The 22,430-nt window shown below is 38.7% G+C and overlaps 1 protein-coding gene across 2 annotated transcripts in view; it reads left to right on the top strand.

The window, feature by feature from the left end:
- The window catches only part of LOC145998618 (uncharacterized), a 30,129-nt gene extending 18,365 nt beyond the window's left edge, over positions 1-11,764 (top strand). Inside the window, exon 4 of one of the 2 annotated variants that reach the window (XM_083135074.1) lies at positions 11,349-11,764. In XM_083135074.1, coding sequence (XP_082991200.1) covers positions 11,349-11,625 — 277 coding nt within the window. In that variant the 3' untranslated portion in view covers positions 11,626-11,764. Of the gene's footprint in view, positions 1-9,121; positions 9,758-11,348 lie in introns of those variants that run through there. The other variant, XM_083135073.1, reaches the window with a different exon arrangement.
- The last annotated feature ends 10,666 nt before the right edge of the window (positions 11,765-22,430 follow it).

Below are 22,430 nucleotides of genomic sequence, written 5' to 3'. Positions count from 1 at the left end.
GGAAAACCAAATTCAACTGAAGTATATTTGCAGTGATTGCTTGAAACCATTTCCCAGGCAGAGCAAACTCTTACGACATTCCACAGTTCATTCCAAAGAAAAACCATATCCTTGTCCATCGTGCAAAAGAAGATATACACAAATGGAGAGTCTTGTTAGGCATTTGAAAAGGACCGTGTGTGGTGAAAGAAGGAAGTAATTATTTTGTAAGTATAGTACACTACAATGTGTGTATCTGAAGAGACAAAATAATAATATTGAACCTGTTGTTATTAGAAGAATAAGTGATGTAAAACAACCAAATCAATCAAACAAATAAAATTACCTGATTCACTTCCTTGTATTTCTATTGTTTTTTTTTTCTGGTTTACCACATTACCTACTGCTTTTGAAATACCACACCACGTCATATTGTGTGTGTAGGGCCAACAATATTTTGACATATTCATATAGTGTTATCATTTCCAAAATTTTGACATCAAGGCAATCACTATAGATAGGGTCAATTTTATCAAAACTATTTATTATTATTTTTTACTTTGCATGTCATTTTACAACAATAATTTGTACTACACAATGTAATTACCAGAGAAATGGCAAAATTTGTTGGACATGTGCATTAGTTCTCTTTTCTACTAATAAAATGTGATCAGACCAGCTGTCGCACTTACTGCTTGAGTATCAAAACTTCACATTGATAAAGGTTTCGAAAAAGAAGAAAACTACTTTTTTGTCTTATAATGCAATCAACACGAGGAACAATTCAGATATCTCCCAAGTTCCTTCACTATAGTTACAATATAGTTCACTATAGTTACTATTAGTTACAAGAGATACTCTATGTGATCAGCAATATCCAGACACCCACCTGAAAATGAAGTACAAGTTTGGGCCACCCTCCATCGGGAACACTGGCAGTCAATAGGGTGTTGGCCCACCCTTGGCCTTGATGACAGCCTTCACTCTTGCAGGCATACTTTCAATCAGGTGGCAGAAGGTTTCCTGGGGAAGCCCATTCCCCGCGGATATCCAAAATTAGAACGTTCCAAAACATCCAAGAGATGTTCTATGAGATTCAAATCAGGACTCTGTGCAGGCCAGTCCATTAGTGGGACGTTGTTATCGTCAAACCACTCCCCCACAAGGCCTGCAGTATGGACGGGTGCTCGGTCGTTTTGAAAGACACAATGGTCATTCCCGAACTGGTCTTCGACAGAGGCAGTATGAAAATGGTTAAAATGTCAACGTAAGCTTGTGCCATGACATTGCCACTTAAGGCAACAAGGGGGGCCAAGCCCCTCCAGAAGAAACATCACCACTCTCTAACACAACAACCCCCCGGATTTTACTGTTGGCACTATAAAAAGCTGATAGATGTCATTCACCAGGCATTTGCCACACCCTACCATCGGATTACCACATTGTGTACCGTGATTCATCACTCCACACAATGGTTTTCCACTGTTCTATGGTCCAGTTTCAAGGCTCCTTACAACACACGAGCCACAGTTTGGCATTTGCCTGTGTGATGTTTAGCTTATGGTCAGCTGCTTGGCCAGGGGAACCAAGTTGCCGCACCTCACGCAGAACAGTCATGGTGCTTGGAGTAGATCCTGATGCAGTTCGGAATTCCTGTGTGATGGTGACGATTACGCTGCATGACCCTCTTCAACACTCGATGGTTTCTGGAGGTCAACATGAGAGGTCGGCTTTCATGCTTTTGAGTTGTGCACGTCCCTTCACATTTCCACTTCACTATAACATTGGAAGCAGTGGACATAGGGGTGTTTAGGAGGGTGGAAATCTTGCGCACAGACTTCTTACACAAGTGGCACCCAACCACGTTGAAAGTCAGTTTCTCAGACTGCCCCATACTGCTGTCTCCAGACTACTGAGATCACTGACCATATGTTCCACATGGTAGATGGCATTCCTGTGTCGCCCTCTATGAGATGTCAAATGAACTCTTTATATTTAGGTTTCTTCCTCAACGTGAGAGGGGAGGAGATTGAAAAGGCTTATGTGACGTAAATGCCAGTTTTGGTTGTTATAGACTTGCAATTTCTGATATAAAAAAAAATAATTAATTAATTAAATTACAGTTTGTGAATGTATAATGGCAGAATAACATCGGATTGTGGCTTCTGTGAACTCAAATATAAAACCTAACAGCATATAAATCTGTAGTGTAAGTTTTTTTTAATAAGATTCCAGACCAAGGTGGCAAGTGACATACAACCTAGTATCTGAGTGGCATGTTACTTGGAAACAAATCTTAAGAAATAAATGCAAAATTTCACATCAGTTTATCTTTGTTCCACATTTACAATAATTCTATTTCCGGTGGCTAGTTAGGTGTGTGTAGTTTGTGGTGACATGCCAGTTGCCACTTTAAAACACACCCATTGCCTGCCACGGTGGTGTCAAAATACCCCAAAGACACTTAAATAACAATCTCTCCACCATAACAAACACCCAGAAACTGTGAGATTGAAGGCTGGAACTATGGTCAGTGTGATCAGTTGTGGCATTTTCTTTGTTTTGTCCATATTTGTGCTGAGTGCACCTATACAATCATTTTTTTTTATCATTACGATCGCAAAATATTGACTCTCATTTATAATTGATTGCAATCTATTCTTGATAAACATCTCAAAAGAAAAAATTAAAGAACCATAAATGTATAGGTATATTTTTCCATGCATATACCACCATGCCATGAAGGTTCATGTAGGGGATGTTGTGGTAGGGCACCACACATTCTCGATCTGGGTCATTTTGGAGGTGATGTGATCAACACCACCCTCCAGCCACATTTTAACCCCCCCCCCCCCAGGTACCTATTGATTTGAGGCTGGGTGAACCCCAGAGCTGCTTTATGTGGGGCAAAGGCCATAGAAATTCCAACCTTAGATCACCCACATCAGGAATCGAACCCAGGTTCCCCGCATGGCAGTCAGATGCCCTATCAACTAGACCACAGCAACTCTAAGAAAATACACACATATACAGGGTGGTGCAAAATTCCATTTACAACGCGGAGGAGGTGAATCACCAAGTGAAATGAAGACGAAAATGTAAATGGAGCCTGCTTTTCGGACACTTCCTGGCAAAATGTTCTTCATGTGCTGTGACCTCAATCATTTCCCTTTGTACCCCCATTCGATACCTGCATTCCATGTTTGGCATAATCCTGGGAATCCCTCACTTCTTGTGGGGAATCCCTGCCGCATTCATTTTCGACACGCGATTTGTGCATCATTCGCTAGCCCAAGTGTGTTTTCTTTGGTGATATCGTGCCGCATCTTCTTTATGAGTACTATTTGTCGGCTTACGGAGGTGTGAAGTCCCTTTTTCACACGATTTCGGCATCCTCTAGCTCTGACACGGTGCGTCATTCAACAAAATTCCATTTACATTTTCGTGTTCATTTCACTTGGCGATTCACCTCCTCCACGTTGTAAACGGAATTTTGCACCACCCTGTATTCGCTCTATGAACCATCAAAGTAGTGCCCCAGATCATCTGCAACATGCTGTCAAAAGAACAGCATAAAAATGTGAATCTTGGGGAGAGGGGGAATGCCAAAAAGTAAGAAAAAACGCCAAGTTTGGGTAAAAATAACACTGGAAAATCAATGTCCTCAAATTATGATCCATTAGATTTACTCTGATGTTCAAATGGAATAATAAACATGACATGTGCAATTGTGTTGAGACATTGAGTAATAAAATAGTTATTACAAAGAAAAGTATGTTTTTAGGTAGTGCTACTATGAGTGTGATTACACAGACAGACTGCAAGCATTAAGTTTTGACATTGTTATTTTCTGAAGATTATATTTTGTCACGTGACTTTGCTGTTGAACTACTATCCTGCATTTTTAAGGATAAGAAGATATCATCCCTGGAATGTATCTCCTGAAGGGGCTATTTTTGTTGCAGGTCTTCTATTGTATGCTTGAATCAAGGTAATGGAAGGGACGAAAGAACATATAACATAAGGCCTGAGAAGGATCATTTCCCTCCACTTTTGCATCAATCTTGTAACGCAACTGCAATAAGTTCAAAGCATTTTGTTGATATTCAAGGTTTGGAAAACCAAATTCAACTGAAGTATATTTGCAGTGATTGCTTGAAACCATTTCCCAGGCAGAGCAAACTCTTACGACATTCCACAGTTCATTCCAAAGAAAAACCATATCCTTGTCCATCGTGCAAAAGAAGATATACACAAATGGAGAGTCTTGTTAGGCATTTGAAAAGGACCGTGTGTGGTGAAAGAAGGAAGTAATTATTTTGTAAGTATAGTACACTACAATGTGTGTATCTGAAGAGACAAAATAATAATATTGAACCTGTTGTTATTAGAAGAATAAGTGATGTAAAACAACCAAATCAATCAAACAAATAAAATTACCTGATTCACTTCCTTGTATTTCTATTGTTTTTTTTTTCTGGTTTACCACATTACCTACTGCTTTTGAAATACCACACCACGTCATATTGTGTGTGTAGGGCCAACAATATTTTGACATATTCATATAGTGTTATCATTTCCAAAATTTTGACATCAAGGCAATCACTATAGATAGGGTCAATTTTATCAAAACTATTTATTATTATTTTTTACTTTGCATGTCATTTTACAACAATAATTTGTACTACACAATGTAATTACCAGAGAAATGGCAAAATTTGTTGGACATGTGCATTAGTTCTCTTTTCTACTAATAAAATGTGATCAGACCAGCTGTCGCACTTACTGCTTGAGTATCAAAACTTCACATTGATAAAGGTTTCGAAAAAGAAGAAAACTACTTTTTTGTCTTATAATGCAATCAACACGAGGAACAATTCAGATATCTCCCAAGTTCCTTCACTATAGTTACAATATAGTTCACTATAGTTACTATTAGTTACAAGAGATACTCTATGTGATCAGCAATATCCAGACACCCACCTGAAAATGAAGTACAAGTTTGGGCCACCCTCCATCGGGAACACTGGCAGTCAATAGGGTGTTGGCCCACCCTTGGCCTTGATGACAGCCTTCACTCTTGCAGGCATACTTTCAATCAGGTGGCAGAAGGTTTCCTGGGGAAGCCCATTCCCCGCGGATATCCAAAATTAGAACGTTCCAAAACATCCAAGAGATGTTCTATGAGATTCAAATCAGGACTCTGTGCAGGCCAGTCCATTAGTGGGACGTTGTTATCGTCAAACCACTCCCCCACAAGGCCTGCAGTATGGACGGGTGCTCGGTCGTTTTGAAAGACACAATGGTCATTCCCGAACTGGTCTTCGACAGAGGCAGTATGAAAATGGTTAAAATGTCAACGTAAGCTTGTGCCATGACATTGCCACTTAAGGCAACAAGGGGGGCCAAGCCCCTCCAGAAGAAACATCACCACTCTCTAACACAACAACCCCCCGGATTTTACTGTTGGCACTATAAAAAGCTGATAGATGTCATTCACCAGGCATTTGCCACACCCTACCATCGGATTACCACATTGTGTACCGTGATTCATCACTCCACACAATGGTTTTCCACTGTTCTATGGTCCAGTTTCAAGGCTCCTTACAACACACGAGCCACAGTTTGGCATTTGCCTGTGTGATGTTTAGCTTATGGTCAGCTGCTTGGCCAGGGGAACCAAGTTGCCGCACCTCACGCAGAACAGTCATGGTGCTTGGAGTAGATCCTGATGCAGTTCGGAATTCCTGTGTGATGGTGACGATTACGCTGCATGACCCTCTTCAACACTCGATGGTTTCTGGAGGTCAACATGAGAGGTCGGCTTTCATGCTTTTGAGTTGTGCACGTCCCTTCACATTTCCACTTCACTATAACATTGGAAGCAGTGGACATAGGGGTGTTTAGGAGGGTGGAAATCTTGCGCACAGACTTCTTACACAAGTGGCACCCAACCACGTTGAAAGTCAGTTTCTCAGACTGCCCCATACTGCTGTCTCCAGACTACTGAGATCACTGACCATATGTTCCACATGGTAGATGGCATTCCTGTGTCGCCCTCTATGAGATGTCAAATGAACTCTTTATATTTAGGTTTCTTCCTCAACGTGAGAGGGGAGGAGATTGAAAAGGCTTATGTGACGTAAATGCCAGTTTTGGTTGTTATAGACTTGCAATTTCTGATATAAAAAAAAATAATTAATTAATTAAATTACAGTTTGTGAATGTATAATGGCAGAATAACATCGGATTGTGGCTTCTGTGAACTCAAATATAAAACCTAACAGCATATAAATCTGTAGTGTAAGTTTTTTTTAATAAGATTCCAGACCAAGGTGGCAAGTGACATACAACCTAGTATCTGAGTGGCATGTTACTTGGAAACAAATCTTAAGAAATAAATGCAAAATTTCACATCAGTTTATCTTTGTTCCACATTTACAATAATTCTATTTCCGGTGGCTAGTTAGGTGTGTGTAGTTTGTGGTGACATGCCAGTTGCCACTTTAAAACACACCCATTGCCTGCCACGGTGGTGTCAAAATACCCCAAAGACACTTAAATAACAATCTCTCCACCATAACAAACACCCAGAAACTGTGAGATTGAAGGCTGGAACTATGGTCAGTGTGATCAGTTGTGGCATTTTCTTTGTTTTGTCCATATTTGTGCTGAGTGCACCTATACAATCATTTTTTTTTATCATTACGATCGCAAAATATTGACTCTCATTTATAATTGATTGCAATCTATTCTTGATAAACATCTCAAAAGAAAAAATTAAAGAACCATAAATGTATAGGTATATTTTTCCATGCATATACCACCATGCCATGAAGGTTCATGTAGGGGATGTTGTGGTAGGGCACCACACATTCTCGATCTGGGTCATTTTGGAGGTGATGTGATCAACACCACCCTCCAGCCACATTTTAACCCCCCCCCCCCAGGTACCTATTGATTTGAGGCTGGGTGAACCCCAGAGCTGCTTTATGTGGGGCAAAGGCCATAGAAATTCCAACCTTAGATCACCCACATCAGGAATCGAACCCAGGTTCCCCGCATGGCAGTCAGATGCCCTATCAACTAGACCACAGCAACTCTAAGAAAATACACACATATACAGGGTGGTGCAAAATTCCATTTACAACGCGGAGGAGGTGAATCACCAAGTGAAATGAAGACGAAAATGTAAATGGAGCCTGCTTTTCGGACACTTCCTGGCAAAATGTTCTTCATGTGCTGTGACCTCAATCATTTCCCTTTGTACCCCCATTCGATACCTGCATTCCATGTTTGGCATAATCCTGGGAATCCCTCACTTCTTGTGGGGAATCCCTGCCGCATTCATTTTCGACACGCGATTTGTGCATCATTCGCTAGCCCAAGTGTGTTTTCTTTGGTGATATCGTGCCGCATCTTCTTTATGAGTACTATTTGTCGGCTTACGGAGGTGTGAAGTCCCTTTTTCACACGATTTCGGCATCCTCTAGCTCTGACACGGTGCGTCATTCAACAAAATTCCATTTACATTTTCGTGTTCATTTCACTTGGCGATTCACCTCCTCCACGTTGTAAACGGAATTTTGCACCACCCTGTATTCGCTCTATGAACCATCAAAGTAGTGCCCCAGATCATCTGCAACATGCTGTCAAAAGAACCATAAATGTATTGCGCAATTTAGTTAGTAGTTTTCTATTTTAGGGCATAGTGTATAACTACCAGCTTCCTGCCAAAAGAGCAGGCAATAGTAGGGGCTGTGTCAGTGAAAACTAGGCTGGGCAATAAACTGGCCACCACCATTATAGTCGACACGTTAGCTTCGTCAACGACCAGCTGGCATGGAAGAGCTTTATGTTTGGATGTGAGGGAGATGGTGCTGAGTGTTCAAAAATAAATATAGCAAGCAATATACAAGGGTTGGAGCATACGTCATGACACCATATTTTTTCTTCTCAAAGTTAAACGATGGTACCACAATATGATTGTATGTTCTGAAGAAAGTAGTACCCTTAGTATATCAACGTCACTACTATCGAAATAAAAATTATAGATACTAGAGTTTAGACTGCAATTAAAAATTAACCAGTAGACCTACATAAAAAAGAGTTACATCAAAATTTAGCTTGTTCAATTCTGCATTAATCTATGCTAACCAAAACTTCTTTCGAGTAGGCCTTATTTTATCGTCATGAGAACAAAAAAAAGGGCCTGTTTTTTGGAGTGTTGCAAACACTCTCTCTCTTTGAAATTCTGTAAATAAAAAACGGTTTGTCTGATCGTTGTGAAATTTTAGTAGAGTGGAGGCAGAAAGGTTTTAAACACAATTCTTAATTTTCAAGTTTTCAAAATTTGTCAAAAAAAAAGTTTTCTTCAATTTTGTGAAACAACTTTCTCTTAGAAAGCTTTTAGTATGAGCAGCCGTGATCTTATGGAGAAGAAGCTGAGTATTGAAGGAAGGAAGCATTTGTGTGGGAGATGGTTTCGGTCACGAGAGGACATTACCACTGCTGTGAAATGTGAGATGTCCCAATTGGTCAAGTGGTGAGGTGAATGATATTCAGTGCCTCCCACTTCATTAGCAGCATGTTGCAGATGATCTGGGGCACTACTTAGTAGTTCATAGAGCAAATATATGTGTGTCTATTTTCTTACTGTATGCTAATATATTCATTCTGATTAATGAACACATGTAGCATGATGCTGTCATTTATGGATGTTTGCTCGCTTCTTATTCTACACTTGTTACACATGATCTGCACTGTTCATACAATACACAGTACCACACAGTGCCCTTTTCCATTTGTATATTTTGAATTTTTGTTCGAGTCCTGCATTCTCACGAAAAACAAATATTTGCTATGCAACCCTCGTAGAAAGTGCTGCTGTGGTGGAGTAACAGGCACGTGACGCACTCAGCATGGAGTGACAGAAAATTATACCTTTCGCTCTATAATAGTGGAGATGGTGATAAAAATCAGTAAGAGAATTAAAATTTAGCTACTCTGCTGTGGAGGCCAACTTGAAGACTCGGCAGTGACTGGATGGGTGTCAGGAAAGTTCTGTATTTGATTTCATGTTTATGGTTACTGATGTGAAGAAATGCCATTCTTTTGATAAGTTTTCTTTTTTACTTTCCAGGTATTCTGTTGAGAAATTTCTTAGTGAAGCAACTGAGTCATCTAACGAAATATCCTTAGAACCAAGAAGTAGAGAAGTACCACATATATCAAAGGAGAAAGCACAATTCGAAACATATATTCCACGAGCATCAAATCAACATGTGTGCACCTACTGCCAAAAGATTTTCCTCCACAAGAGTAAACTCCTCAGACACATGGTGGTGCACAGTGAAAATAAGTGTTTTGTTTGTAAATCATGCAAGAAAGCATTCAAACGGAAAGATAATCTTGTTGCTCATATGAGGACTGTAAAGTGTAGGTACAATGAATGTGGATCATGAACATTGTGCATAAAGTGGACTTAAAACAACAATTCAATCATGAACCAGATAGGAAGTAGCACTTCTGAAGTAGTATATTTTGCACTACGAAGTTAAGCTTAATGAGAATGTACATTAGTGGTGATATAGTGGACAAAAGGAGAATCAGAAATGCCTGATTCTAGAACCAAACCCTGTATCCCTGGTTAGAACATACTGTATTGAAAAGTTTTATATTCAATTGCTGACATGACAGACAAACATTACTTAATACTTATGCAGTGTGAAATTCAATTTTTCGTATATACACATCTTTTTTAAATATTTTATGTTTGACTCCAGTTTGTACCTTATGAATATTAAAAGTATAAATTACAAGATAGTATTTACATTGTCTCCTTTACCATTAGATTATTATCTTGGTGCTTTCTATGTACGTGTTGTGCATAAGACTTGCAGATAAGGCAAAGGCCCCAATCATTTCCCCATCTCAGTCATAGTGGATATGTAATCAGTACATGCCCCATCCTCTTTTAAATTCCCCCCCCCCCCTGAAAGGCTGGTCCCCAGATTCACTGATGCAATAACATTTGACAAAAAATCTTGTGGTACTGATCACATCAATATAGTCGAGACTGTCAGTGTGTCTGGCCCTATTTGCTTTCATGGCATGGTGTAATGCATAGGGTAGAACTTTACTATAGCAGACTGATATGGTATGGTTGAATTATAATATTTGTGTGTTTTGTATCAGTGTTTCCTCATTCTAGTGCCAATTAATATAATATTCATGTATTGTGTCAGTGCGAAATGATTGGCTGAACTCTAATCCTTAGACACTAAATTATGACAGAACTATGAGAATGTGCACACATTGCTCTGTATCACAGACACTTGGAAATAATGCATTTTTTTCTATTTTAGTATAATGTGGTTGTGGTCCAACATCATTCACACAATTTTAGATATTGGTTCAGATATTCATGTTAAATTCACTAGAAGTTTAAAAGTTCAGCAAATGGATAGACAATGTACAGTAATGGATATTTTAAAATTAATGTTGTAATTCTTCTTTGTAGCTAATCAGGGGTGATTTATTCATTTTAGTTTTTGGACTTTTAACCACTGTTATTTTTTAAAAGAGATTTACCTAGGTTGTTTTAATGCTTTTAACATAGCATATGCCAACCAGCCCTTAAAATATGTGAATAACACAGATCTGAACATTTGCCTTTACAGAGTAAAACAAGTGTACATTCCAAATGCCAGTCCGAACGGGCTCCAACATTGTTAGCCACCTTGGTGGGTCAAATCAACCATCACACCATTGAAGATTTGAGGCACAAGACAGAACCTGGGCTTTTCTTTGCAAGTGTCCATTCACCACCTTTGTATATTCATCATTGTGATTTGCCAAAAAGGGGGAGAAGAGTAAAAAAACAAGACAAATTCAATCATGATTCCCACTCATTTTGGTAAAACATATTCTCTGTCCTTTCCAGGCTATTTAAAAATAATTTGCAAGACCATTATGTGGTGCTTTTTCATTCCAAGAACGAAGTTTTGTGTATCCAACTGCTCAAGTTTATTTAATATTCTTCAAAATATATGAACAAAAATAATAGAAATATCACCTACAAGGAAACTGATGAGTGAAAGAGTGGAATTTGTTTCCATCCATAAATCCTGTCAACACAAAAAGAAAAAAAATGAAAATAACTTGATTTTCCCTGACTTTTCTATGATTTTCACTTAGTGAGAAGCCTGGCAATATTGTTAAGTACTCATAAAATGATTTAAAAAAAATAGCTACAACCTCAATGGTAAGTGATGTTAATTAAGGATGCTGTTTTATGAAGGAACCAAATAATTAACACATATGACAATCAGGCTTATGATTAAATTAACATATTTCATCTTTTACAGGGGTGCTCTTATGGAGGACAATATAGTGAAGACTGTGTACACAAAGATCTCCAAGGTTAATCCCCAATTGACCAGAAAAACAGAAGAAGGGGATAAATATAAGTGCAGTGTGTGCTCAAGGACTTTTCTGTACAAGAGCCATTTTACAAGACACTTCAGGGTCCACACTGGAGAAAAGCCTTTCAAATGCGACTTGTGTGTTGCAAGATTTGGTAGAGCAGATAGCCTCACAAGGCATCGGTGTATAAAGCACGGTATATATGAAAATCCTAAATGAGCAATTAGCACTAGGACTGAGCTGACATCAATATTGGAAAGTATCAATTGAAATTTAATTACATATACTGGCTGATGCTTTTCCGGATTCTGTGAAAATGCCACAGAATACTTTCACCAAGTCGAAATATCCTGGAAATTATGCAAAATGCATTTATTGGTTCAGCCCTCTCAAGTCACTATTTAGGCAGAGTATTTTCGTTCTCTTGCTCCAGAGTATAGAAGAGGCAGCAATGTTTTAGCATAAAAAGAGATGAAATTGGCCATTTTTGCATATTACAGAAGGTTGTTCGCTTTATATCCGACCATTTTTGATGGGTACTCACCTTAAGAGATACCGTGCTGCCACCACCGATCATGTTCTATCGGACCCCCAGCATTGTCGACTATCGCCCGGCATCGCAGTTTCCACTGCAGCAAGCTCCGGTGCAGGACAGGCATGGGAATTCTGTCCCACTCCTCCCTGCAAGCTTTCCATAGACCATCCAGGGTGTGCGGGCGGCAATGTTGAAGACATCATTTCAACAGTCCAAATGCGCAAAAATCCATTGGACTGGCATCTGGGCTTTTCACAGGAATGTCTTCAAACGGAATGACACAAATTCCTAATTCCTCTGCCATTTCCTGATAAAAATGTAGTGATGTGCTGGCGGTATGACTCTAAGCCTTGTCCATTTGGATCATCACCTGGTTCGCATCCATTCCATACAATTGTGGGATGTCTCTCCGATCGATAGGTGTCAGAATGGAGTCTTGGAAGTATCTGGCATTCACCTTCACGTTTTTGTCCACCTTGCGTATCATCAACTTACCCTCATATCCGAATCCCGTCACAACCATAAAGCCACGAGGGAAACTTTCCCTTCACTGACGAACAAAGTTGCTGCGCTCCTTGCCATCAATGTCACGGTATGGGACACTTTGCTTGCAGCCCTTCTCCTGGTGGTTTTCGTGGGTGAATGTTTCACAAGGAGAGCCTGTTGTGTGAAACAGGCCACAATAGCTTTTGCAGTAGTCACCCCGAGTGTTTCACAATGTGTACGTATGAAAACGTAGCATGGAAAAGGGCCATTACGTAACCCTCCCAATACCGGTTGATTTTCGGTGCCATTTGATAACATTCACTACCAACACTCACGCACCTACAAAGTCAGACACAACACTGCTCCCGCCAGCAGACCCATAGTTCCAGCATGATATGCCAGATGGCAGCACCAAATCGAAAATAGTCGGATATAAAGTGAACAACCTCTGTATCAATACCTATAAAATTTATAATTATCATGAACTACTTTGCATTGTTACAGTTTTCAAGTATAGGTATTGATGGATTGATTGACTTGTTTCATTTTACTTCCCCTTTTCTGCCACTTTCGCTAATTGCAGTGGCATATTCTGAAAATTTGACATAGTTTACCGTAACAATTCTTATTTATTGTATGTATTTATTACATATTAATTTAAAACGCCAATGCAGGCATGCAAATAACAAAAACAGAAGTCAATAAATTCAAATTTTCCGGCAATTCCTATACATATCAAAAAAGTTGGCTTACTGGAGAATGTCACTGGCTAATCATGAAGATGGGAATGAACAGTGATAAGATGATATTGGTGAAAGGTCAACATGGTTTCAGTTTACTGCTGAATAATTCAGCACGTGAATTTATATTGTAAAAAGTAAAGTGCTCCCCTGTGCTTTTGCATCACGCTATTAAGGCATATCGGGGATCATGGCCGAAAGTGGGGGTGATGTGATCAGCACCACGCCCCTGGCTGCCTTTACCCCCCAGAGTTTCCTCCAGGTACCCACTTTGTACGAAGCTGGGTGGGTGCCGGAGCAGATTGAATAGGTGGGAAAATCCTGGTTTTCCCCCGCTGGAGATTGAACCTGGGTCTCTTGCATGGTAGTCAGATGCCCTTACAACTGAGCTACCACGTCTCACTTTATATTGTGAATTACATTATGGTCTAATGTATAGATATACACACACATTATGACTTGAGTGTTAGGCAAGGTATAAGCATTAATCTTCACCATGTAAAACAAGAGCTAAATAATAATGATAACAACAACAGAGAATTATACTGGCTAAGAGTCCAGACATCAGAGCCTCATTAATCAGCAAAATGCAGTCCAAGGTGTACTACATGGAAGAGAGGCTGTCTTCAAAAAAGGTCACCTCTTGTATTAGTGGAATTGGCAAAGTACAATTTTGTTGTAAAACGGGATTTATGAGATCTGATATCCTTCAAGGAATAAACTTTTATAGCAATTTTCTCTTGTAGAAGTAAAATTGTCATTTCTAATATTAAAACTTCCTAAAAACTCTGATAGTTTTCTTTCATAATAAGTAGTGTCCTGTAGTTATGCATTTGGAAGCAGGTTTACAAGATTGTGGATCACGGCTCTGATATGATGTTTTTTGTGCTCAAGTTCATCATAGTCAGTCAGTTGTAGTTATTCAATGACATATTCCATTCGCCACCGGTGATTTTCACAGTTATTTTCATATCTAGTAGACCAACCAAAGACCAAAATTGTGAGTTTTACCTGCATGGAATGTTAATGATTGCCATCCACACTAAATAAATCATAGGTCAGACAGAAATACTAGGGTATTTTTTTGATATTGTCACACAATACCAAAGTGGACCACGTTAGATGCTTTCCAACAGATTCCTAGAAAATCAGAGGGAACTCTGCAAACCAAAGCGACTAAGAATGAAGTCATATTGCCTATGCTGCTTCATGCTCTAACACCTGAGGATCACTATCGAAAGAAGGCTTTCAGAGAAGGGTGTTGGTCAATGGTAACTGGCTGACTTTGGAATTCGAGGTAATGAAGTCTTCCAGAATCGTAACAACTTTTGCAAAACCTGCCTCATAGCGACTAAATGCATAACATATTATGAAAGAAAACTTTCAGAGTGTCTCCATCAATTGGTGTGGTTATAAATGCCAAATGTTTCATAACCTGCTAACAGAAAAATATTGAAACAGCAAAAATCATTTTCAATAACCCTGTATTTCTGATAAGTGTCCATCACACATGAACTTCCTGAAAGCAAATGCTGGTCTGAATGAATTATGGACAGAATTTGGCATGTATGCAACCAACACAACAGGAAAAAGCATACTAATGGGCAGTGAGAAGAGATCAGTTCATAGGTTTCGACATTTTCATTGAATGTGGCTTATGTTTTAAGAAACAAGAGTGCAACTGATAGAAATGCACTCCACAATGCAGTTTTCCAGCTTTTGATGTTCTTAGTGACAATAATGTGGAAGGGCTCATGACAGAACTGGATGAGAAGCAGCTGCTTTTAGGTGACAAATTTGCACAAATACCACATATTTCTAAACTTACATCGAAATGTAGTGAATAATAGTTCTATAATGTAATCACAAAGCAAATTACTGGCTGAAAATTTTCTATTGTGTGCCTATGCAAGAGATGAAATCATCTTCCATGCAGTGGTGTACTCTGCTCCTGGCATTGGAGGCCTCTCTATCCTTTTACATGGATTTAATGCTCTACACATGCCTTTCCCCTTATCCCAGTGTGTAGGCAGGGGGTGGTTACAGGCAGATAGCCATCACCTCCACCTCACAGCATGTGAAAACCTTACCCAAATGTTAAAGGGAGAGTATTCTTGTCTTGTGAACTGTTCACTTGATTTTAACAATAAGATAACTAAATAACAGCTGCCTCCTTGTGGAGTGGACATCGTCAAGCTAGGGTTTCCAGCTTCGAACCCTGGTCAAGGTGTTCTTTGTGTTTATCCTGTTCATCATTTCAATTAGACCATGCAGTAGATAAATGATGTAAAATAAAACAGAATTGGTTAGAAACACTTAGATAAACAATATATTAGTTTTGATGTCCCTTGCAATCAAGGGGTCCGATGTTTGATATTTGCGGAGGCTCATAGTGGTTCAGATCCAACTTTAAACAGACGGTCCAGTCCGATTACCCTATCTGTGCATAAAGTGGACTTAATAACAAGAACTCAAATTTTCGAAATAAAAAAAACAAGTTTCAAATTGTAAAGTATGGTTTGATATTCTTCTTTCTTTTCAGTTTTTGTTTGTCTGCAGACCAACAATTGTTGCTTATTCTTAGATATATTTCAATCATTTAAAAAAAATAAAAATACTTGAGAGTATGTGTGTTGGTTGAATAAAGTTCTTTATTGGCATCTTTTAAGTTTCGGGAATTTCTGCTGTTCATTTACAGTAGCATAATACAATCAAAACTTTCATAAAGTTCAGTATTGACATAAGGTTACTTATTCTTTTTAATATATATAATATTATCTCCAGGACCATACATATCATACGGTCCAGATGACATGGAACATGAGCTATTTTTCTCTGAATAGGCATTAAAAACCTTTTATTGCATGGAATGTTAATAGCAAGTACCAATGCTAAACCAATCTGACAGAAATATTGGAATAGGCTTTGACATATACATGTCCTATTTCCGAGATCGATATTCTCACCTAAAGACAATACCAAACTGTTTGTCTCGTCCATATCTTTCTTTTGATATATTACATGGAAGACTTTGTGATTTGACCTTTTTGGGGTCACAAAATGACTTTCAAGGTCAACATTTTTTAGTGACATCCACCCTAGTATTTTTCTCTGGCCTACGACTGATTAATTTAGCATGGTCACCAATTATTAACATTCCATGCAGGTAAAATATATTTTTTAAAGCTTTTTTGCTTCTTGGCTGGTCTACTAATACAGCTTCATGATGTTCCCACTTCCATCAAAATATTTATTGTGAATTTAGATATAAACATCAGAACATACGGTGTCGTCATTGAGTTTTTGTTTCAGGTCCACTTTATGCACAGAAAGGCTAATCAGGACTGGACCTACAGTTTAAATTGGGATCCGAACCACTATGTGCCTCCACTGGGTATCGAACCTGGGATCCCTTGATTCAAAGGCAATGACGTTACCACTATTACATCAGGGAGGGCTGTAAGGTATCATCATGAGAAATATATATACTTGGCATTCATTAATGCAGATTGCATTATACAACTTGTACATCGAGGTCACACTTTACATTGTTTCAAAGCACACTAGACAGTGCTTGTTGTCATGATATACAACAACGAACTTCACTCTCTTTACACTTCATAAAATATTTTAAAAATTTCAATGCATAATTTATTTATCTTGAATATGAAGCATCTTGTCAGAATATGTCAAACATAACTGTATTCATTCATCTCCACAATATGTTTACTGTTTCGAAAGTGATGTTTCACGAATACTTCAACACAAGTCCTACAGGATTCAGCAAACACTGTTCCCATTAGCTCCATGGTGTACTTTTCAATTCAGATGGATCTGAGAGATGTTTGTGGTGACCCTTTTTGAAGACACTCAAATGTCAACCTCTTTTCCACATAGTATGCTCTAGCATCTGGACTCTCAGCAATTATAATTCTCTGTGGGACTGGTGTAAATAAAATCAAATCAATCAAACCAGATGAACCTTAAGTGTTAAATTGTGTCAGTACTTGCAGATTCCTGTGGTTACACTGTAGATCAGAAGTTGGAAAAAATGCCTTTCTTATCAACATCTATCAATCATTTTTAATGTACTTCTCAGTCTTACAAGTTTTTACATTCTGTTCATTTTAGCTCAGGTTTTATAGATTACTCCTGTATATCATGTTTCATTAAAGAACTAATTGGACTGACACATCATTACAGAAAAACTAATTCTGTACATATAGGAGCCTTATTACTGCATAATTTTCTTTAAAGAAGGAAAAAAAACAATTGGAATTCTGGATCATTTAGGAACAAAAGCTTGAATAGCTGTTGTACATGATCAACAAGAATAAAGGGGTGGAGGGGTTGTTTTTACATTTTCCTTTCTTGTACTAATGAAAGGAGTTTCTCAAGTCTACTTTATGTGCAGATAAACTAATGGGAACTGGAAGCACTAGTTTAAAGTGTGATCCAAAACACTATGTGCCTCCAGTGGGTATTGAACCCAGGACCCCTTGAATACAAGATGATGCCACTATGTCACTGGGGAGGTGACTAATGAAAGGAATAGATGAAATTAACATATAATATTGTCTGCTGCAAGTTTGAAACAGTCACAGTTATAGTCACACTGCACCAAGGTACTTTGATTGTTCTGGCATGAAAACAATTATTAATTTTTTAACAATAAACCCGGAAGCAGATGTAATGTGTGTGTTTTTTGCATCTCTCTTCCTTTTTTATCCTGCATTTGGACCCCAAAATGTCAAGTCTCTCTTGAGGCTCTTTTAGTTTAGCACTATATTGTAGGTTGTGTTCTTATCCTAATTTTAACTCTGGTAAGAATATATAAATTTCTTAGCAGACTGCATCATCTTACATTTGGAGCTATTCAAGGATTAGAACCAAGGGTTTTTCTGTAGAATAACATATAATTAAATTTCCTGATATGGTCTTTTCAGCAAGTTTGCCATTAATCGAAAATATGGTCAATGGAAATAAATGCACATTATTATTTTTAACTGAAAGCTTGGCGATGGATTAAATAATTGATTATGGTAAATTCATTTTTCCTCCAGCATTTAAAATACTTTGTGTGATGGCTACTTTGAGGTTCCCTTGCTGGCCACTATAATTGCTTTATCTTGGGTTATAGTCACATTAAAAAAATTATAATCTGATGTATGCGAAACACAACTGTATTTTCTGATGTTGATCGACCACTGTGTATCGTGCAAGTCCCACTCTGAAAGGAGGTGAATGACGTACACAGAAAAGCCTTGAAGTAAAAATAAAAAAACTGCATTAGCACATAATTGCTTCCCCCCCCCCCCCCCTTTTGCTTCAGTAGTTTAAAACACCAAACAACAGGTTTTGTCTAATTATTCAACTAGTCTGTTGTAATTTATGAAAAAAATCAAGCTTTCATTTTAAAAGCAAAAAATATTCTTAGGTCATTTTTTTAATAATTTTAAGGTCCTTCTATGTGCCATTTTTTGAGATTTTTTAGGCCATCAATTTCCGAGCCCTGTTTATGAGAGTCTACGCAAGCATAATTACATAGGGTTCTGGCATGTCAAAATTAAATTGGTTCTGCTTACCTTCTAAAGGTACTCACTGCCACTTCAGCAACTACTTCTTGCTTCTACAAGAAACAGATCTTTCTCATACTTTTTGAGAACCTCTTCTTTTCAGTCAAGACAGAAAGAAGAGTATTGTTTATGCGATTTCCTGCATAGAAGTTGAGCATGCAGATGTATCGGTATCAAAATGTTTTGGTTCAATTGTACTCAGAGCCTGGCTATCCTGCAAATTATACAAAATGTTAATTACATTTGTCACAAAATTAAGGAAATGGATTTATCCTAAAATCACATGCATATTTTTCAAATATTTTTAGAATATACTGTGGAGCGAGAAACAATTTGGTTCATTGTTGTTTTGTTTTTTTGTTCAAGATGCAAGGCACTTACAAGGCTGCAAATAGGTGTACCTTCTCAGTATAATTCCTCTGGAGCGGAATGCGCTTGTGCCACCAGTGTGGCAATCTTTAAAAGTTTCTTGCACATGTGGACAGTTGATTTTAGTTTACCAGTGTTTGTAAAATAGCTTGCTACATATGCTGTGCTGTAGATGGTAATGCCTGGTACTGGTCTGTACATGAGAATGACTTTGATGCCAGTAGTGGGATTGGTGGTATTATAAACCCAAGAAATGATGAACCCCTCTCAAGCAGATTTGGCTACACTTAAAACAAGCTCAACATGAGCATATGAGCTTTTTGCTCAAGTGTGGAACCCTGCCTAATCCAAGATTTTTGTAAAAATGCCCTCGGGAATTTCCTGAGAAAGGATGAGCCCCCTCAGATTGATTTGCCTACACTTATAAAAGGCACTTCTGTGAGATTGTTGTCCATAATCCTGTCAAAAATATGCCCCTCTTGATATTTTTTTTGGCTACACTTAAAAGTAGACCACGATACACTCATATACACCCACCCACACCCACCCACATACACCCACACCCACCCACACACACACACACATATTTACTTCCGGTCCACTTCCGGTCCACTTCCGGTCCACTTCCGGTTTGACTACTTCCGGTCCACTTGTAGCCAAGTTGTGGCCTATTTCTGGTTTATTTATATTGCATCATGCTGTGCAACAAATTATTATTGTTATTAAATTATTGAATTTAAACCGAGCCACGATTTTACCTACCAACTAGAAGTGCCTTCACAGAGCAGGTAAATATTTTATATACACCCCAACATGAAATATAAGGAAGATTTGATTCCAACTGCACCTCCACTCTATCAGGAAGATAAATATTTACCAAATGTTTCGATGTTAAAAAACAATCAGAATAATATCTTCCAGGAAATATAGATACCTGAACATGCAAACATATTTTGAAAGAAGAAACATTGCAAGATACATAAAATCAGACCACCTGTTGGATTGTTTTAGGGAAAAATTTGAAAATCTATCAGAGTATGATTTTTTTAAAGTGCAAAATGAAACAGAGGCAAGATGGGTACTTGACAGTGATGTTGGGTTTGGGTATGTGAGCATAGAATTGGGTTCTGAATATGATGATTTTGAATCCAATAAATACTGGCATAGAATTGATGCATACCTGTTGCATTGTTATTGGGGAAAATATGTTGCTTTTTTTACAAAAAGTACTTCAAGTTTAGAAAAATTTAGGTTTTACAAATTTTTCCATGATCATAGAATTTATACAAACAGCAGGTGGCCTGTTAATGATACAACAATTTCCATACTTGATGAGGCAGGAAAATTGGATGTAAATTCTGGTTTATATTTTAATGAGTTGATTATGTACCTGCTTAAAAACAATATCAATTCTGGCTCCTTCAATACAAGATGGACTTAAATAATTCGAGTTTTTACACAAAATATTTTTTTTGCTAACAATTTCAAGTTCCTTGAGTACTAATATGTTGTTTCTAAGATCAGCATTGATTCTGTAGTACAGTATTGCTGTGGAACATATCAAGTCCTTGGATTCTGTCACACCTATTCTAATACAATTAATATCACAAGTACTATTACAAGGCACGCACCGCATAAAATCATAATTCCAAGCGATGGCATGGAGTAATCATTTTTCCACGATTTCATATTATACATACTGCAATTGGAGCTTCAACAATTCGGGACTGTGCAATATATTGTCTATAAATGTAGGAAAAATAATATTGTACGGGTTGCAAACAAAACTCCCAATTCAGGTTTCTTAAATTTGAAACAGAATCCAAACTGTCTGGAAGTTCATAAAAGTGAAGCCATTCTACAAGCGGGTCTATCTCAGCTTTTGCATGATATACAGGGTGGTGCAAAATTCCGTTTACAACGCGGAGGAGGTGAATCGCCAAGTAAAAACAAGGAAAAAATGTCATGTGAAAAAATGTCGAAATCGGTACCGTTTGCGAGTGACAGGCGTGCGAAAATCGCCTCACACCATGTTTATAGCACGATAACTCAAGAAGAAAGAAAGATATCAATGTCGGAATAAAATAATACAAACAAAATCGTACCTGACGAATACAATGGTGCAGCAATTGAGGCCCAGTGTAAATTGCGCAAGGGGACTCTCAAAGAAAGTGGGGAATCCCCTGATGGAAAATATAGGAAATTTACTACTATTTTCTACATAATATTGAGATCGGAATGTAAGCAGTAAAAAATGACGACGTATGTCCACATGTCCCACTACTGCTGGGACACAGTCCCACACTCAGGAAATAGGAAATTCACCCGAAAATGACGCTATGCCGTCAGATTAGGCTGAGATTGATTTCAACTAATTGATACAGAAAGCCCCACTAGAGGCGCTGGGAGTATAGGTCACCTGTTACGTATTAGTGTTGGTGGATACTACGTAGAGAGTGTAGTCGACCGTTGTTCTTCCTGTCTGTTCTGCGTGTCGCAGCGTGGAGTTTAGTCTGGCGTGTGTGTGTGGTTGAATTGCGCCAAGGAATATTGTACGTAGAGTACGTATTCCCGTGTTCTTTCTCGGTTTGCAACAATTGCGTGGACACCTGTGTGACATTACGTGGGTGCTAATCACGGTAGTTGTGATCCGTCACTCGGAGGGAAAGTGCCCCAGTTGCTGGGCAGTTCGAACAGGACAATGGCGGAGTACTGTACCCACGAGCTTGCTGATATGCATCTCGTTTGTGGAGAGGCAAACCGAAACAGCCGTGAAGCACGGCGTTCGTATCACGAACGTTTTCCCAATAGGCGGTTACCAGCACATGCACTCTTTCAAAGACTTGATGCTCGACTGCGTGAAACTGGAACTCTACTACCCCGTAGGTGGGATTGTGGAAGACCCCGCACTGTGCGCACTGTGCAATTTGAAGAAGACGTGTTGGACGCGATACGAGACCGTCCTGACACCATCACATGTGTCATTGCTCGTACGCAACAAACCACCATAGCAATGTGTTCCGCGTTATTCAGGAGGAAGGATTGCACCCATACTAATTGCATAAGGTGCACCACATACTGCCCACGGACTTTCCCCTACGCATGGATTTCTGCCAATGGTACGTGCAACAAACTCTTGCCATTCCAGATTTTCCAACAAGAGTTTTGTGGACCGATGACGCAATGTTCACCAGGGACGGCATGTTCAATAGCCACAACAGCCACGTCTGGGATATGGACAATCCGCATGCAATCATTGTGCGCCATCATCAACATAGGTTCGCAGTGAATGTGTGGTGTGGCGTAGTAGGTGACCAC

Source organism: Lepisma saccharinum, chromosome 14 (assembly GCF_977018435.1).
Source record: "Lepisma saccharinum chromosome 14, izLepSacc3.1, whole genome shotgun sequence".
Taxonomy (NCBI): Eukaryota; Metazoa; Arthropoda; class Insecta; order Zygentoma; family Lepismatidae; genus Lepisma; species Lepisma saccharinum.
Note: the sequence above shows the minus strand (reverse complement) of the source record. Positions and strands in the feature narration are given on the sequence as shown.